Here is a 17,120-nt window from a genome sequence, read left to right as displayed (position 1 = left end):
ATTTACAAATGCACTCAAGATTCACAAATGCACAGGACAAGATTCAGAAATGTATTTCTGATGCACACACACATATATCTTGATTTACAAACTGCATGCGGTCTGTGAACTTCACTGCATTTGTGTGTGAATTTTGAGACTCCTCTGACTTGGCTGGACACACAAATGCCTTTTTTTAAACAGGGAATGATCTTCAACCAATCAGATATCTCCCTTGTTTAAGCCAATCACAAGAATGCACCCCACGTGGGGGATTGTTTACTTATAAGCCAATCAGCGAACGACTCACTTTCCTCAGCGAACAACTCACTTTCCTCAATCAGCGAACGACTCACTTTCCTCAGCGAACGATTCATTTCCTCACGCAGCTAACGACTCACTTACCTCACGCAGCCGGCGGCTCACTTTGCGCAGCCGGACACCCACTTTGCGCAGCAGGAGACTCACTTTCTGCAGCCGGAGAGTCACTTTCTTCTCGCAGCGAACGACTCACTTTCCTCACGCAGCGGCGACTCACTTTGCGCAGCAGGAGACTCACTTTCCTCTCGCAGCGAACGACTCCCTTTCCTCAGGGAACGATTCACTTTCCTCACCCAGCGAAGTTGAGCGAACGATTCCCTTTCCTCACGCAGCGGCGACTCACTTTGCGCAGCCGGAGAGTCACTTTCCTCTCTCAGCGGACCACTGACTCTCTCTTCATGTAGGGACCGAATATTATAATTAAAATGACTTCTATATTGCATCCAAAAGAATATTTAGATATACTTAAAATATTCAAAAAGGTGTAATTTTTTTTTTTTTTTACTTTCATTAAAATATTTCAATAAAATGAAATAATTGCCTATTGCAAATTTATGAATCCATGGTTAACTTTTTTTCTGCAGTCACAGTCAGGGCTATATGTATTGAGACATTTTTAAATGTATATTTTGTAAAAAATAATAAAAAATAAACCTGAATTGTAATCTAAACATCTGTATTTCCATACAATTTCATAAATAGGCTGTGTGAACGCGTTCATGTGATTGGCTTATAAGTAAACAACCACGTGGAGTGCGTTCTTGTGATTGGCTAAAAGAAGGGAGACATCTGATTGTTTGCTGATCATTCCATGCATTTGTGTGTTGAGCCAAGTCAGAGGAGTCTCAAAATTCACACACAGATGCAGTGAAGTTCACAGACCGCATGCAGTTTGTAAATCAAGATATATGTGTGTGTGCATCAGAAATACATTTCTGAATCTTGTTCTGTGCATTTGTGAATCTTGAGTGCATTTGTAAATGTTGTTTGCATTTCTGAATTGTGTATTTCTGAATTTTGTGTGCATTTCTGAATTTTGTATGCATTTGTGAATCTTCTGTGCTTTTTAAATTTTGGGTGTGCATTTGTAAATTTTGTGCACATTTGTGTATCCTGTGTGTGTATTTATGAATCATGTGTGTGCATGTATGAATCCTGTGTGTGCATATGTGAATGTAGTGTGTGCATTTATCTTTATTGAGACTCTTTTGGCTCCATAGTGAGGTGATGTATAGTAAATGCACATTGATCCATTGTTATTGGAAGGTGAAAGTCAAGCGCTGAAGTGACCCTTTGTCCTGTTTGCTTATAGTAAGTCTAAAGAGGATCTCTGTGTTTGGCTAGTTGTAAACACAATTTTAGGGGAATAAATAACCCAAAACAGCACCAAAAGAAGTCACTTGTTAACCTGAACTAAATCTGTCCAAGACTGAAAATAGGCACTGTTTTTATCTTTTTTGTTTTCTTTCTTTCTTTCTTTCTTTCTAAAATAAATTAAATTATTACTTTCCAAGTAAACGGTGAATGTTAACCACTTTGAGCACATTTTACAATGACAAAAACAAAAAGACAAAGGAAAACAAATGTATAACGTTTTTATAAATACTGTATAATATATAGTTGTATTAAATATTTATAATAAATTTTTTAATAAATTATCATTTATCATTTATTTTTGTAATTTATAATTTACTGAATGTCCACCACTTAAATAATCATATAATAAAATAAATAAATAATCATATATAAACTTATTCATTTATAATTTATTTTTCCATGTATCATTTATTAAATGTTTACCATTTTGAGCAGATTTTATGGGGGAAAAAAAAGTGTGTTCTTTTATATTTTAATGAATTTTATATTATATATAAAAAAAATTATAATTAACTATTAAATTTCTATAATAAACAATTACGTAATATAATTAGAATAATTTATCTATTTAAAAATATTTATTGATTTATTTCCATTTTTAACTTATTGGATGTTCACCACTTTGAGCACATTTTACTAATAACAATGATAATAATTTATTTTATTTTACATGGAATCAACTAAATTTAATTGAACTTAAATGCATTTAATATTGCATTTCAACTAATTGTAAAATGTATTTTATAGTATTTCATCATTTAAAAAATAATATTCATTTTGTATTTTATATAATTCATTTTGATTAAATATATAATATATGTACATTATAAAATGTTATTTTAAAAGTAATGTTATTTTAGTAAATGTTGTGTAATATATACAACAATTACATTCAAAATAATAATTCAGAATTTCTTTAAAAAAATTATTGTATCTCTTATTGCAGTTTTTTTATTAAGTCTACTGAGTATGGAGAAGCTACATTTCACTGAATTTTATATCTTTATTCGTATAATTGTGTTTCCTTAGGGTAGACTGAGATACAGCAAATAAAGCGAACAAGATTATAAGATTATCGAGATCACTAATCAATCTGATAAGTAAATCCAATAATTTATCGCACGACGACTCAAACTGAATCATAATTTAAGACCAACCAGAAGATAAAGTCTGACAGAGTGGATGACCTGAGAGATTTTTCATTAATTCTGTGTCAGACTGATTTAGCGTCTTCATTACACCTGTGGGAATGACCTCTGGTCGTCTGTCAATCGACGTTGATACATCTCAGAATCCGTAAACACCAAAAGTGTCACGTCTATAAATTGAACAGATATTGCGCCGCCAAAACTGGGAACACAAAAGTACACCAGCCAGTCACAGACGACGTTAATAAGAGTCACTTGAGCACTTAGTCACGATTCTCCATAAGCAGCCCGGCAAGTGTGCCAAAATCAGCTGGAGAGGGAAATAAACTGGCTCTGGTCCGAGTGCAGCTGCCACTTGAATGCTACGGGAAACAATATCAGGATTTACAATGTAATGTCCTTGATGCAGCCATTAGATGCAGTCATTACAGAGAAAAGTTCAGAGGAAGAGCGCCACAGTTTTACCTCAGATTGATGCTGGTTTGTGAAGGCTGGGGTTACAAGTTGAAAGAGCTTTAGTGTAGTACAATACAAATCTGGAGAAATGTCAATCTGGCCAATGGGGTTTTTTATTATTATTATGGCCATCATTTTTAAACTTGACCTAAATCAATACTACGCAATCAAAGAGCACAATCAGTATACAGCCAAGAGATGATGATATTGATGAAAGTAAATGTCAATGGTAAAAGTAAAGGTGTTCTGGGTCGTTGCTACTTTTTGTCCACTTACAAGTGACTATAACAGTCTGGACTCTAGAAACGGTTTTTGAGTGTTTACACGACACCATTTCAACTAAACACTGTAAATGTTTTATACATTTTGGCCATTCATTTTGCATTTTGAGAGCCTGAAAACACAAACTTCTGAAATCATGTTTCAGGGTTCAAGTATTTGAAAGCAATATAGTTATCGTCTCTGTGTAAACTACAATAATCGCAAATTGGTGAAAACGGTGACGTCATGAGCATGTGCATTACATTCAGTCAGCTTTTTTTTGCAGATCCGTTTAAATGAGGATTGTTGTGACAGCGTTCGTCTTGATGCGAAATTATCCGAAAACACAAAGGAATAAACTCTTCCATTTTCAATACATCACTGTTACGTAAACTATGGCTGGGTTTCGAAACCAATTTATACCAATGTAGATTATATGAGACATAAATAAAACATTCACAGTTACAAATACGGATAGAATGAGTGTGTCCCATTCTTTACTCATCCTTTCATCTTGTTTTACTCTCGGATGGCTTTGATTGTTTCCTCAAAGCCCCAAAAGAGTTCAATCAGGCACCAGAGGGAGAAGACGACGTTCCTGCAGAATCAGCGGGGAGACCACGCAGGAACAGGAACAATGTAATTACCAGCTTTTAATCAAACAAGGCCAAAGAACGGGAACGCCGGTGGAAGATGGGTGTTTTAGGAGACAAAAGAAAATGGAGACAGAGTGAAAATTAAATTAAATGAAAACTTGGGTACAGCAGAGTTGTGACACATGACAAGACGTGCCTCGCCTCTCCCAGTTAATGGAAACAAGTGCATACAAACACAATTGTCGAAGATGCCTTTTATTTTACTCACAATGGGTGAATCTGAATAGAACCAGGCTGATTCATAATTTACGCACCATCTGTTCAATATAATACACCAGATTATCTGAGCCTCAAATCACAATACATCCAAAATTGTATGTCAAAGGTTAGATTTATTTGACTACTTTTATTGATAACTATTGTACAGGGAAATGGGATTATGAAATTATGCAAATGTGACTCAGATTCATATTGTGTTTTCATTGTGTACAAGCAGCGAGGCCACTTCTCAAGTTTCCAGAGGCATTTATGAGACAGGGGTGGTAAAAGTACTCAAAAGCTATACTCAAGTAAAAGTAGATGTATCTAAATAAAAAATGACTCCAGTAAAAGTAGAAAGTCCTCCATTCAAACATCACTTGAGTAAAAGTACAAAAGTATCCGATTTAAAACATACTTAAGTACCGGAAGTAAAAAGTAAATATTCAAATTAACTGTAAATATCAATAATTAAGCAGATCAGTTGTTTTGGGAGTGATATGCAGTGTTTTAATTGAACAAATGATGAGATTAGATACTTTAGAATTTGTTATATTTACAATCAAAAGAGACCATGAAGAACCTTATCGCAGTATAGGGACTGAACTTTCAATAGACATGTTCCATAACATCATAGCTGCATCAAACAGAAGATGTGCAAGATACAAGGTAAGATTGTTTCAGAATATCAATGAGGAAGAACCACCTCTTTAAAGAGTTAGTTATCCCAAAAATGAAAATTTGGTCATTCGCATTTTAGGGGCTAAATATCACGTTATTGGTATTGTCGCTTCATCCTGCGGACATGAAAAACAACCACAGACTTGGCAACACTGGTTGGCATATACTACACAGAGCCGTAATTCACTGACAATCTACACAAAATCGATTTTTTTTTCTCGATTTTGAAAGCGAATTTGTGTTGGTGAACTACGGCTCTGTGTAGTAACTGCGGCTCCACCTGAACCAGTGTTGCCACATCCGTGGTTGATTTTCATGTGCGCCAGTCGAAGAAACCCCAATCGCAATAACTTGATATTTAGTGCCTAAAATGTGACTTTTACCAAGGCAACCCTCCCAATAAACGTATATTTTAACCCCAGGAAGCAATTTTTATTGGGGAACCTCCTGGAAACGCATTTTTGGCTAGTTTTGGACTAGTTTTGAGAAGCAACTGGTCAGGATTTGTTGTGAAAACCTGGCAACCCTGATCTGAACGCAAGTGCTGGAAATATATACTACTAATTACAGGAGCGTTACTGATGAGAGGAGCATGAAAATCGCATTCGACACAGCCCTACTGAAATTTCATTCACCCGTGGCAGGCAAAGAAGATATTTCAGCCAATAAGAATCTCCCTTGACTCAGTGAATTCAAACATATCCTTGAGATATGGCCATGAGTGATCCCTGTCGGGAATCTCGGGATCATTGCGGGCATCAAGAGCTGCACTATCACCTGTTTTAGCGTTCATCTTCCACCTTGAACGAACTGCTGCATGAGCGTATGTTGGCAAAGAACTCGCGAAGTCGCACGTTCTTTTTTTCAAAAGAAAACCAAATTTTCATTGGTTTGTAAAATCAGTGTAATAAATACTTGAAGCAGGCATGGGGAAATGTATCGGAGTAAAAAGTAAACTTTGTCTTTAATAAAGTAGTGGAGTAAAAGTTATTGGAAAGTTATTTCATGAACCACATACAGTCATGGCCAAAAATTGCGGCACCCTTGGTAAATAATTATTTCATTGGATAATAAGAATTTAAAACATGGTGGGGGAGGTACCATTATGAAATAAAGGGTTTTCTCAAATACACGTTGGACACAATTATTGGCACCCCTAGACATTTTTATGAAAAATATCTCTGAAGTATATTCCCATTCATATTCACAATTTTGAGCACTCCAGCATGATTATAAACATGAAATTATCCAGCCATGGCTACCTGTTTAACAGAAATATAAAGAGGAGGGAAAACAAAGCCCAAATGCCCTTAATCATCCATCACAATCAGAAAAACCAAAGAATATATTTCTGATGTGCAGCAAAAGATAATTGAGCTTCACAAATTAGTGAAGTGACTTTAAGAAAAGGGCTAGAGAAGTGAAAATTCCCATTTCCAACATCAGGGCAATAATTAAGAATTTCCAACCAACAGAAAATGTTACAAAACTGCCTGGAAGCGGACGTGTGTCTATATCAAATACAAACAGATAAAAAATAAAAATAAATAAATGAAAAAATAAAAAAAAATCACTAAGAGTTACTAACTTAGTTAAATCTTATAATGGCCATCTTTGGATCTTTCAACCATACCAAACCTCAAAAACGGGTCGCTGGGCACAAAACCAATCTTCTGCTATAGCCATTCCAGTTCTCTGACCTGAACCCTACAGAAAATGAGAGGAGTGAACTGAAGAGGAGAAGCTGGGAATCTGAAGGGTCTGGAGTGATTCTGGATGAAGGAATGGTCTCTGATCTCTTGTCAGTTGTTCTCTAACCTCATCAGGCATTATAGGAGAACATTTAGAGCTGTTAAACTGGCAAATGGAGGTTTAAAAAAGTATTGAATAAAATTGTGAAATTAATTGTGGCCAATGTGTATTGGAGGATTTTGGATTTTTTTTTTAAATAAAAGTTCCAAAAGGATTAACAATGCAGATGAATTTTCACAGCCTCATTTGATCATATTTACCAAGGGTGCCAATATTTTTTGCCACGACTGTATGTACTCAGCCTCAGGTAATTCAAGACATTGATGAATTTCTTCATCAGATCTGGAGAAATGTAGCATAAGATCTCTTATATCTCAAATATCCAATTACTTTTTTTACTTTTTTTATCATTATTATTTATAATGTTAATTTAAAGCTTATCCATGTTAAAATGTAAATGTTGCTATTCATTAACCAATTCTATGTTTTATTTAATGTAAATCTTTCTGTTCAAGCATCATTATGTCTGACAGCTAAATTCAGATCCTCATGTTTTTTGGGCAATATACAAATCTGAACTTGACCACAGAAATTGCAGTCAATCCAGGCTAACTCCTGACAAACAAAATCATCTAACACATGCACAAAAGAACATATTGTTACATCAAAGGCACAACTCTCAACCACTTCCTTCATCCTCCTTCCCTCTCTCTCACTCGATCTTAGCGTGTTCCCTGCTGTTCGTCAATATTTTTGCGGCATGCACTGCTGCCTTGAGGGAAATCAATATCCATCTGCATCCCGGTCTTTCTAAACGCCGCCAGCTTCCATCTCATCCCATCACTTCAGAAATTTTAATGATGCAAGAAATCAAAGTAACGACCACCAACGTTTTTGAGGTTAATAATGAAGTCGGAAACTAAAAGAAAAAAAAAAGAAAGGAAAAAGAAAACACCCTGCAGGAAGTGTACAATGCATTCGGTCTCAATTTAAAACTAATTTGGAGGGTTGATCGATCTAAACCATTTGTCTGGCAGCTTTGAGAAGATCAATAATGAAATTTCAAGAGTTACCAAACAAAACGAACATAAGAGGCACATCAATATGAGATCGCACGTCTCTGTTTATGTCTAGGAAGATTAAAAAAACTGCAGAAAACAAACATTACGTCTGCGAGCATTAAAGTGAGCTTCTGAAAACAAACTAAGTGAAAAAGGAAAACAAAAGTACTTTTGATGTTGCCACACCTGATGCATAAAAGCTTAACTTCTAGTCTTCAGAGGTTTTAACCGACTAGATTGTATTTGCGGTCAGTGCATGAGTAACACTCAAAACAAATTGACCTTCTGCTCCCTCTGGTGGAGTCTAGAGCTGCTGCATGCTGGGTAATTATTGGACCAAACTCTGAAACAAACTTTACACGTTTTTTTCTTTTTTTTTTACCAACCTTTGAGCGTTTTCTTCAGATGCGAGAGAAGTCCTCCTAAACGCTGAAGGTCAAAGTAATCCACCTTCCCGTTGTAGAAGAGCTGAGGGGGGACGTACGCGTCTGATGGGAACACAAACGATTCAATGACATGACATTCAACTAGAATTTCAGCGCCATATATTTACGTTAGCCACCAATGTAACATTTCTAATTTTAATTTTCTTCAGGTTTTTTTGTTTGTATATTTATTTGTATTTTATTGCAATTTGTATTTTATTTTATTTCAGATTTAATTGACAAAAATTTTCAGACACACTTTAGAATAGGGAACACTTGTTCACATTTAACTGTGACTTTTCCCTCAATAAATTACTAATTTGCTGCTTATCAATAGTTAGTAAGGTAGTTGTTAAGTTAATGTATTGAGTAGGACTAGGGATGTATAATAAGGCATTAATATGTGCTTAATTAGTACTAATAAATGACTAATATTCTAGTAATATGCATGCTAATAAAAATAATTATAACTGATAAAGTTTCACAAAATATTCTTAATATACAAAATTTTTATAGTCATTTTGAATTGCATATTTTTATGTTTTTAAAAAAAAAAAAATATTATTATTTAACCATGTAGGTTTCATTTATTTTTTAGTTTTAGTTGCTGCACCTTAAAATTGTGTTTTATATATTAGCTTTATTTAAACTTTAACTTTACCTTTATTTTAACATCAAAAATATTTTTAATAGTTCAAGTTTTATTTAGCAATACTTGCCTTGCTAACAACCTGTTTTAAAAAAGATTAAGGCGGCAATTTACACATTCAGTTAAGTGAAAGCAAATATTCTGAAATTAGTGTTTTTAATTTCTGAATAAAAAAATGTTTTGAAAATTTGGGGGGTATAAAGTCAAACATGTCAGGGTGAGACAACTGTTCTGATGTCATAATGAAGAAAAATAAAAGCTAGTGTTGTATATATGACTTTATATTCATGATAAATGTGTACCTTCACTGCTGACGGATCCTGGACTTCTTCTCTTGCCTTCATCCCAGCAGCTCCTGATGGCCGTGATGAGCCGGTGTAAGAAGCACACCATGTATTCAGGAGGACACAACACTGTGGGGTTCTGATCACACAAACAAAATCACAGCGAATGAAGCGTGAGACAAAAACATCAAACCCTCCAATAAAAGCCTGAGCACTGCAAATTAACTGAAACAACCCTATCAATAAGATTGGCCATATTTATTTACTTCTGTGAAGTTTAAACCGGGAAAATCGAATTCAGTGCCAAAAACCGTAAAAACCTCCAGCTTCTTATGTCTTTTTAAATCTTACCAAATGCTGTGTTGCGTGCGGGCTTGTAGCTTTTACGTCTGCTTTTGCAGAAATAGACTGCGATCTTATTATCTATTCATCACATGTAAAGCAATATTCAGGTATGAAGGAGGCCAAAGCTGTCTTTGTCTTTCCTGTGTGCCCTACCCCTCTGTTGCTGGCGTTCTCCTGAAGGAACTTGCGGAATTTGTTCAGGAAAATATACCGAGAAGCTTCACCCTGTGAAAAGAGAAACAGGTAATTATGGCACACGGGTTGAATCAGAAACATTCACTTGTTGTTGAATATTAATCTTTCTGTAGATGGCAATCATTTGTGCAGTTATTTTATTACATTCTGTTAATCACACAAAACCATTTTACAGTATGGCTTTTGAAGACATACACTGTAGCACTAGTTGTATAGGCTTGAATAGCATGTCAACTTATATGCAAGTTAAAGTTAGTTTCAAATTGCACACATTTTTTTGTTTTTAAATGTATTTTTTCCCCTAATATTTATTTATTTATTTTTTTTCTTTCAGCTTTAATTCAACTTTTCAAAAATATTTTTAATAGTTTTGTTCACAATAAGAACACTGTCCCATAAAAAAAAAAAAAAAAAAAAAAAAAAAAAAAAAACACTTTTCATGTAAGTCAGACTGGGTCTTTCTGTCTAATTGGTCCACTCTCTGATGTTCCCATTTTATAGATTTTATAAATATAATAAAACACAACATACCTGTGCGTGCAGACGTGTGCAAAACAAGTATCAACATACCGTGCCCTTGTCTTTGTTGTTCAGCATTAACCTCAGGATCTGAACCTGCAGCTCCTCCACAACTACACACACACACACACACACACACACACACACACAGGTTCAGCTGAGGGTCACAGTGACCGATATTCTTGCAGATCTGATGTTGTGTGTGTGACATACCCTCAATCCTCTTTTTCAGTCTGTGACAGCCGCGCTCGTACGCTCGCCGTCTCAGCCTCTCTTCAGACGTCTCCTCGCGTGTGTCCCTCTCATCTTTGCCCTGGACACAAGTCAAGAGAGACAGTGGAGAATTACTCATCTGTTGCTTCAGCCAGGGCTCAGTTCTGATTAGTGTTCACTTGACGAAATCATTTCAGGCTACAGCCTCTGTGAAGCCTGTATATTTAATGCTATTCATTTTCATACTCATGTGTCCGGATATTTCTGACCTCTTTGTCGAAGCGTGTGGGCCACCAGGTGGTCGGGATGAGCTCCTCCAGCCCGGCCTCCTTCACTCTCAGAGGGGTCTTGATGTAGAAGAAGACCACAGACCGGAGCACGTCAAACGTGAGGCTGTTAAGTAACAAAACTCATACAAATCCCCAAACTAAATTCTTCAAACATGTCCGTTTAGGTAATTCTTCCTCACAACCAGAGTAAACTGCTGGAAAGATAAATCTACTGCTTGTACTATGACCAAAATTTGGCCTCTAGGTCTAGTAGTAAACAATTGTTTTATATCTGTTGTGCTACTTGTATATATATTATTTGCAATAATCTATAAACATATCCAACTACTTATATGCCCATACTGTAACTACTTACATAAATATCCACATACCCATATAAATATCCACATACCCATATACAATGTACCGATCTTTTCATAAAACTAACAAACTAAATACTGACACAACCACCTCAATCTCAACATCACATATCTATCCATCAATCTATCAACAAAAATAATCTATTTACCAACATATCTATCCAATTACTTAAATATACATCAGAATCTATTGACCCATCTACCTACCTATCAACATCTATCCATCAATCCTAAATATATACCATAATCCATTGACCGACCTATCACCATATCTTTAATCTAACTAAATATATACACAGTCCCATAATCTATTGACCTACCAACCTGTCATCATATCTACCCATCTACCTAAATATATACTATAAAATACTGCCCATCTATCTATCTATCTATCTATCTATCTATCTATCTGTACACCATAATTTAATGACCTATCAATCTACCTGCAAACATATATGTCCATTTATCTAAATTAGGGATGCTCCGATACCGATACTGAATAGATTTTGGACTGGCTGTATCGGTTTAATAAATTAAGTTAACCAGCTAACATTATACATACTCTTTTGGTTTCTGTACTCAATATTTAATTTTTTTTACAAATGCAATAAAAAAAATATCAGTATCGGTACTCTGTATCGGCAAGTACCAAAAATAAAAGTATCGTATCAGGCGAGTACTAGAAATGTGGTGTCGGTGCAAGCCTAATCTAAATATATACCATCATCTACTGAGCGAACATCCGACCTTTCAACATATCCATCCATCTACCTAGCTAAAAATATATATTGCCATCTATTTATCAACATAGATATCTATTTATCTATCTGAAATCTAGCTACCTACTAAAAATGACTACCTTTTGGCATATCATAAGCATTTACCTACCTATGAATCAACATCCATCTACATAAATATCTACCCATCTACTTACCTACAACATTTTCATAAGATTTATAACAATGTATATAATAAAGCACTTGAAAGTACTCAAATTTGGTGGAACAAGGCCATAGTTCACGTGTCTGAAACATCTACCGTATTTTATTTCACCTATCTATTCATCTATGTGATCTACAGTGAAGTTCAGTGGGCAATGGCCATAAAAATGTAAGAATGCTATCAATAGATTAATAGATTTACTTTCTTTTTTTATTTTGTGCCTTTCAGGAGTGATTTTCGAAAGGAAAGTGTCTTATGAAAGTTGTAACTAAGAGGATATAGGACGTTGCTGAGCAGGTACTTCCTGGACTTCTCATGCCGGAGAATAGCTGTGGTCAGACGAAGGTAATGAATCTGGAGGACAGAGACAGAAAACAGGTTTCAGTTAAGCACTGGCTGCCACAGTATTAATTTGGATCAACTTGTTGCTAGTTCCCTCTCACAACCGTGGACCTCAAACAAACTCAAACACATTACAAGCATGCAAGAATGTGTTCCTTCTTTCCTTCCGCACCAATAAACTCCAGTATTACATTACAACAGCTTGGAAAATGGATTTGCATGAGAGCAATCATTGTGTTTCTCACCTGAAAGCCCAGATCAGGGATAATGGGAGAGAAACGATATGCTCTCAGCAGAGACATCATCAGCTGTTTCAGACACTCGCTCACCTCGTGCTCCTTCAGGAGAAGAACAACAATTACAGTCTCAGAAGAACGAAACACATTATATCCAATCTCATTCCAGATAATGCCCTTCAATTCACTTTCTGAGTCTGTACCTCCATGAGAAGCCAGAAAAGGTCCAGCAGCTGATGTATGAGAGGATGCTCTTCGACAGATCCTCCACCCTCCAAAATACTCAACAGGAAGTTCATCAGCACATCCTCCACTAAATACACTTTACACTAGCAGACACACACATTAGCCATAAATAAAGTGGCTTATGAAACAACAGCAGTGGTTTAAGGAAACTCTGAGTGATTTACCATGAGAGGGGCGAAGTGGTTGAATATATGTGCAAGGGTGACCAGGATGGTGGGGTCTCCTTGAATCTGCCAGGCTCCGCTGTCTCTCACCACAAACTTTTCCTCCTGACCAAAAACAAAATCAAACATCTCATTCAGTTCTGTTTTAAACATTGATACATCGCACTGCATTGTCTATTATTCTTACAGCAGGCACCTGTGTGTCGATGGAGGTGGACAGGACTGTCTTGAGGTATCCCAGAAGCCTGTTGGCTTTGGTGAGGTCAGTGGTTGGTGGGCTTTGAAGAGGAAGGTAGCCTTCCACAGGGTACGTGAGGAACAGATGAGTTAAGGGTTTTAGGCATTTGTGGTTGGTCTACAGATTCACACGTTTTGTTTTTATGGTTTTTAAGGTAGTCCTGAAAACATTATATAATTACATAATATAATTAATACATATTTCAGTCACACTTCATCCAATTTTCGCAATTAACAAACCATTAATTATGACTTTTGCCTCAAACTTTGAATATATTATTAAAACAGATCACTTAAATGTCATAATTTACATATGTCTTACAAATGATTTTCAAGTTTGACTTGAAACAAATATATTATCATTCAATACAAATATTATATAAATCTATATAATGTATTTATAATAAATATATTATATTATTCATAAATAAAACAATTAAATATTAAAAATTTAATATATACATATATACATCATTTACTTTCATTAAGAAGTCGTAAAAATATCAATACATTTTTCAAGCCTTATTTGGAAATATTCTGTAATTAAATTATTTTATTATAAATCTTATAAATATATATAGTTCTATCCTGTATTTAGACGTCTTGTGAATCAATCGATGTTGCAATATATTAGCTATTATAATATAGGATATAACATATTACATAATACATATATAAATATTATACAAATAAATGTAAGTACACGAAAATCCTAAATATTAAGCAAGTGTTTATGTATAATTATACATAAGTAAATAATAAATAATATAATTGTTGATGTATAATACGTGATCCTGGACTACAAAGCCAGTCTTAAGTCGCTTTGGGGTAAATTTGAATACATTGTGTGTATTTTTCTTTTTACGCCAAAAATCATTAGGATATTATGGAAAGATCACGTTCCATGAAGATATTTTGTAAGTTTCTTTTAATAAATATATCAAATTTTAATTCTGATTAGTAATATGCATTGCTAAGAACTTCATTTGGACCACTTTAAAGGTGATTTTCTCAATATTTAGAGTTTTTTTGCACCCTCAGATTCCAGATTTTTTAAATAGTTGTATCTCCTTTAAAAAAAGTTCACCCTTATGACTGGTTTTGTGCTTCAGGGTCACATATTAGCTTCTAATTGCTACCTAATTCGATGAATATGTTCAAATGTATATCATACACATTGCATACAATCTGTATCTATATGTGTAAAAATGAGAAGGATATCTGAGAGGACGGCTGCCGAAATTGAAGGCAACAGACTCTTTGAAGGAAAGGCTGATTGCAGGGAAATACGCAACGCCTGGCCCCGTCTTAATATTGCTGAACGCAACACCAAGAGACTGTCCATTACTAAAAAAGAAAAAGATTAAATATTATTAACAACTATTCACAGACATTTCTGTTAATGTCTACTAATTAGAATGTCAGTTTCTCATGCTTTCATACCAAACTACAGTACAACAGTATATACACACTTACAGACAAAACGTAATGGTTCCCTCATCCAAATCGATCAAACAGCTGACGATATCACCAGCAGCCCAGGACTGAAGCAAAAGAAATTAAAAGAATCAATAAAGAGTGGCTTCGTGTTAAAATGTAATACAGTGTATGTCCTTGAGTGGCTTAATGGCTCATCCAATCAGAATTGTGTTTTATAAGAACGTTACGCAAGTCTTTAAACAAACAACCTACGCCCAAACTATCAATGTCAGATAAAATCCACACGCAGCACTGAACTGAATGTGTGAAGCGCTGTGTTTTATACCTTGCCGTAGTTGGTGGTCGTCACGTTCCACTTGCGGACTCTGTTTCCGTCGTAAGCGTACGAGTCCGGCGTGTCCCCGACCCCTTCCTGAACACAAACACAGATCCACAGAGGATCGTATCTGGCAGTAAATCGACTTGAACAAACCAATTTCACAGATGGATTAAGCCAAACCCAAGACTTTAAAAAGGATTTCGAGAGCAGAGCGAACAGTCGTCATCTAATCTAGATTAATCTACGCGGCTTGGAAAGCTTCCCATGAGAGCTAGCTAACTTTTAGAGTGAATATTCAATTCGTGCGGCTCTGCACTCCAGACTTGACCTCTAAATGGTGCAGTTACTGGCTTGTACCTCTTGGTTGAATCTGCAGTTCAGTGTGCACCATCCGATTTGCATTAGGCCTTGAGATGAGATGAGAACTTCATAGACCCATTTCCCTAAAACCAATCGAAAGCTATTAAAAACAGTACTACAGTGGGACGATGGTACAGTAATTTAGGTTACGTTTACTTCAAAGTACTTCGAAGAGCACAATAGAATTTGAATTTCTTTATATGGTAGAGTTTAGTTATTGAAACGTTACCTTTGTAAACACAAGTGGTGGCTCTGATGGAGCTGAAGTTACTGTGGCCGATGACCTTCGATCCAAAGAGAGAGGAAGAACAAAACTGAACATATTTAATACTAAACAACATAATTCATAACACACTTTCCTGGTGTTATTGTGCACGGTTCCTCATGCAGATTGACTAAATTGACTTCTCACCATCCAGTCAATTTAATAGTGAACTGACCTGATTTTGAATTATTTGAAAGCAGACCTCGGGTGTATTCACACCAGGAAAGAGCGCTAGCTCTCTTGCTTTGGTCTGGACCAAATACAATGTTTATTTATTTATTCTTTTTTTGGTGCGGTTCGCTTTTTTACAATTTAAAATTGTATATAAGATCAAATTAAATTGTATTCACTAAATGTTATTAAATGTATTTATTCATTTTATTTCACTTAAAATAAAACATTTGAAAATACAAATCAAACAAAATTATTTTATTTTATTTTAAATTGTTGTATTTTAAACAATTTATTTTAAATTTGATAAAAAAAAATATATATATATATATGTATATATATATATATATATACCAAATTTGATTAAATGTATTTATTAATTTATTTTATTTTCCTTAAACTAAAATAAAATAAAATGTCAAATAAAATAAAATACATTTATATAATGTCAATTTCTCACCCCCAAAAGGTCATCGTCAACAAATAACAGCCCTTCAAACCCACTGCTGTGATCCAGGACCACAGCTGAAGGTCCAAGACAGCCTTCTATCTGATCTGCACAGAAAAAGAAATAAAAGGTCAAATAGATTGCTAAATCAATATAAAGTAATGAATATATTGGATATACAGTAATATGTGTGAAATAAATTAATGACAACATGGCTGAAAACACCACTATAATCAATCAGTAAATAAATAAACATAAATTAGCACATAAATTAACGAATAAATAAACATATATGGGGGTAGAAGTAAAGAATAATGAATTATGAATAAATTTTGCATAAAATGAATGTTTTTTTTTTTTTCAGTAACTTGTGAGAGGCTCAGCAGTGTAAGTGTAAGTGTTTGTCTGACCCCTGCTGTCCTCAGTGACGTTATCTTCAGCCAGCAGCTTCTCCAGATGAGCTCCGAGATCCTGGAACGTCAGGGTTTTCCTACAGGGACGAGACACGACACCGGTTCAACATGACCGCTCACGTGTCACAACATCATAACAGATGCACACCCTGAATATACTAGACAACCACCGACTGATCGAACTAGAAAAAATTATGCTTTTTATTTAGAACCTAATTAATACATTGAAAAGATGGGATTCGGAATATAGCTACAATCTGGAAATAAACAGAAATCTTCAGCATTCACTTTAGATTTGCATTTAAAGAAAAGATCAGAATTAAAATGACGCTCTAAGCTAAATATCTGTGAATAAATCATGTTAAGTG

The 17,120-nt window shown here is 35.0% G+C and overlaps 1 protein-coding gene across 2 annotated transcripts in view; it reads right to left on the bottom strand.

Annotated features, from left to right (window-relative positions):
• The window catches only part of rnf123 (ring finger protein 123), a 124,574-nt gene that overhangs the window by 104,641 nt on the left and 2,813 nt on the right, over positions 1–17,120 (bottom strand). For both annotated transcript variants that reach the window (XM_026197904.1, XM_026197905.1), the window contains exons 4-21: positions 16,750–16,829; positions 16,352–16,446; positions 15,685–15,739; positions 15,453–15,538; positions 15,102–15,188; positions 14,813–14,880; positions 14,558–14,683; positions 13,296–13,410; positions 13,100–13,204; positions 12,893–13,018; positions 12,699–12,791; positions 12,392–12,465; positions 10,790–10,907; positions 10,521–10,620; positions 10,359–10,420; positions 9,747–9,818; positions 9,267–9,387; positions 8,277–8,378 (exon numbers count right to left, since the gene is read on the bottom strand). In XM_026197904.1, the coding sequence (XP_026053689.1) occupies positions 8,277–8,378; positions 9,267–9,387; positions 9,747–9,818; positions 10,359–10,420; positions 10,521–10,620; positions 10,790–10,907; positions 12,392–12,465; positions 12,699–12,791; positions 12,893–13,018; positions 13,100–13,204; positions 13,296–13,410; positions 14,558–14,683; positions 14,813–14,880; positions 15,102–15,188; positions 15,453–15,538; positions 15,685–15,739; positions 16,352–16,446; positions 16,750–16,829 (1,685 nt within the window). The remainder of the gene's footprint in view (positions 1–8,276; positions 8,379–9,266; positions 9,388–9,746; positions 9,819–10,358; positions 10,421–10,520; positions 10,621–10,789; positions 10,908–12,391; positions 12,466–12,698; positions 12,792–12,892; positions 13,019–13,099; positions 13,205–13,295; positions 13,411–14,557; positions 14,684–14,812; positions 14,881–15,101; positions 15,189–15,452; positions 15,539–15,684; positions 15,740–16,351; positions 16,447–16,749; positions 16,830–17,120) is intronic.

The sequence above is a fragment of the Carassius auratus genome, chromosome 22 (assembly GCF_003368295.1).
Source record: "Carassius auratus strain Wakin chromosome 22, ASM336829v1, whole genome shotgun sequence".
In the NCBI taxonomy this organism is placed as follows: domain Eukaryota; kingdom Metazoa; phylum Chordata; class Actinopteri; order Cypriniformes; family Cyprinidae; genus Carassius; species Carassius auratus.
The sequence above is the reverse complement of the archived record's forward strand: the minus strand, read 5'-3'. Positions and strand labels throughout refer to the sequence as shown.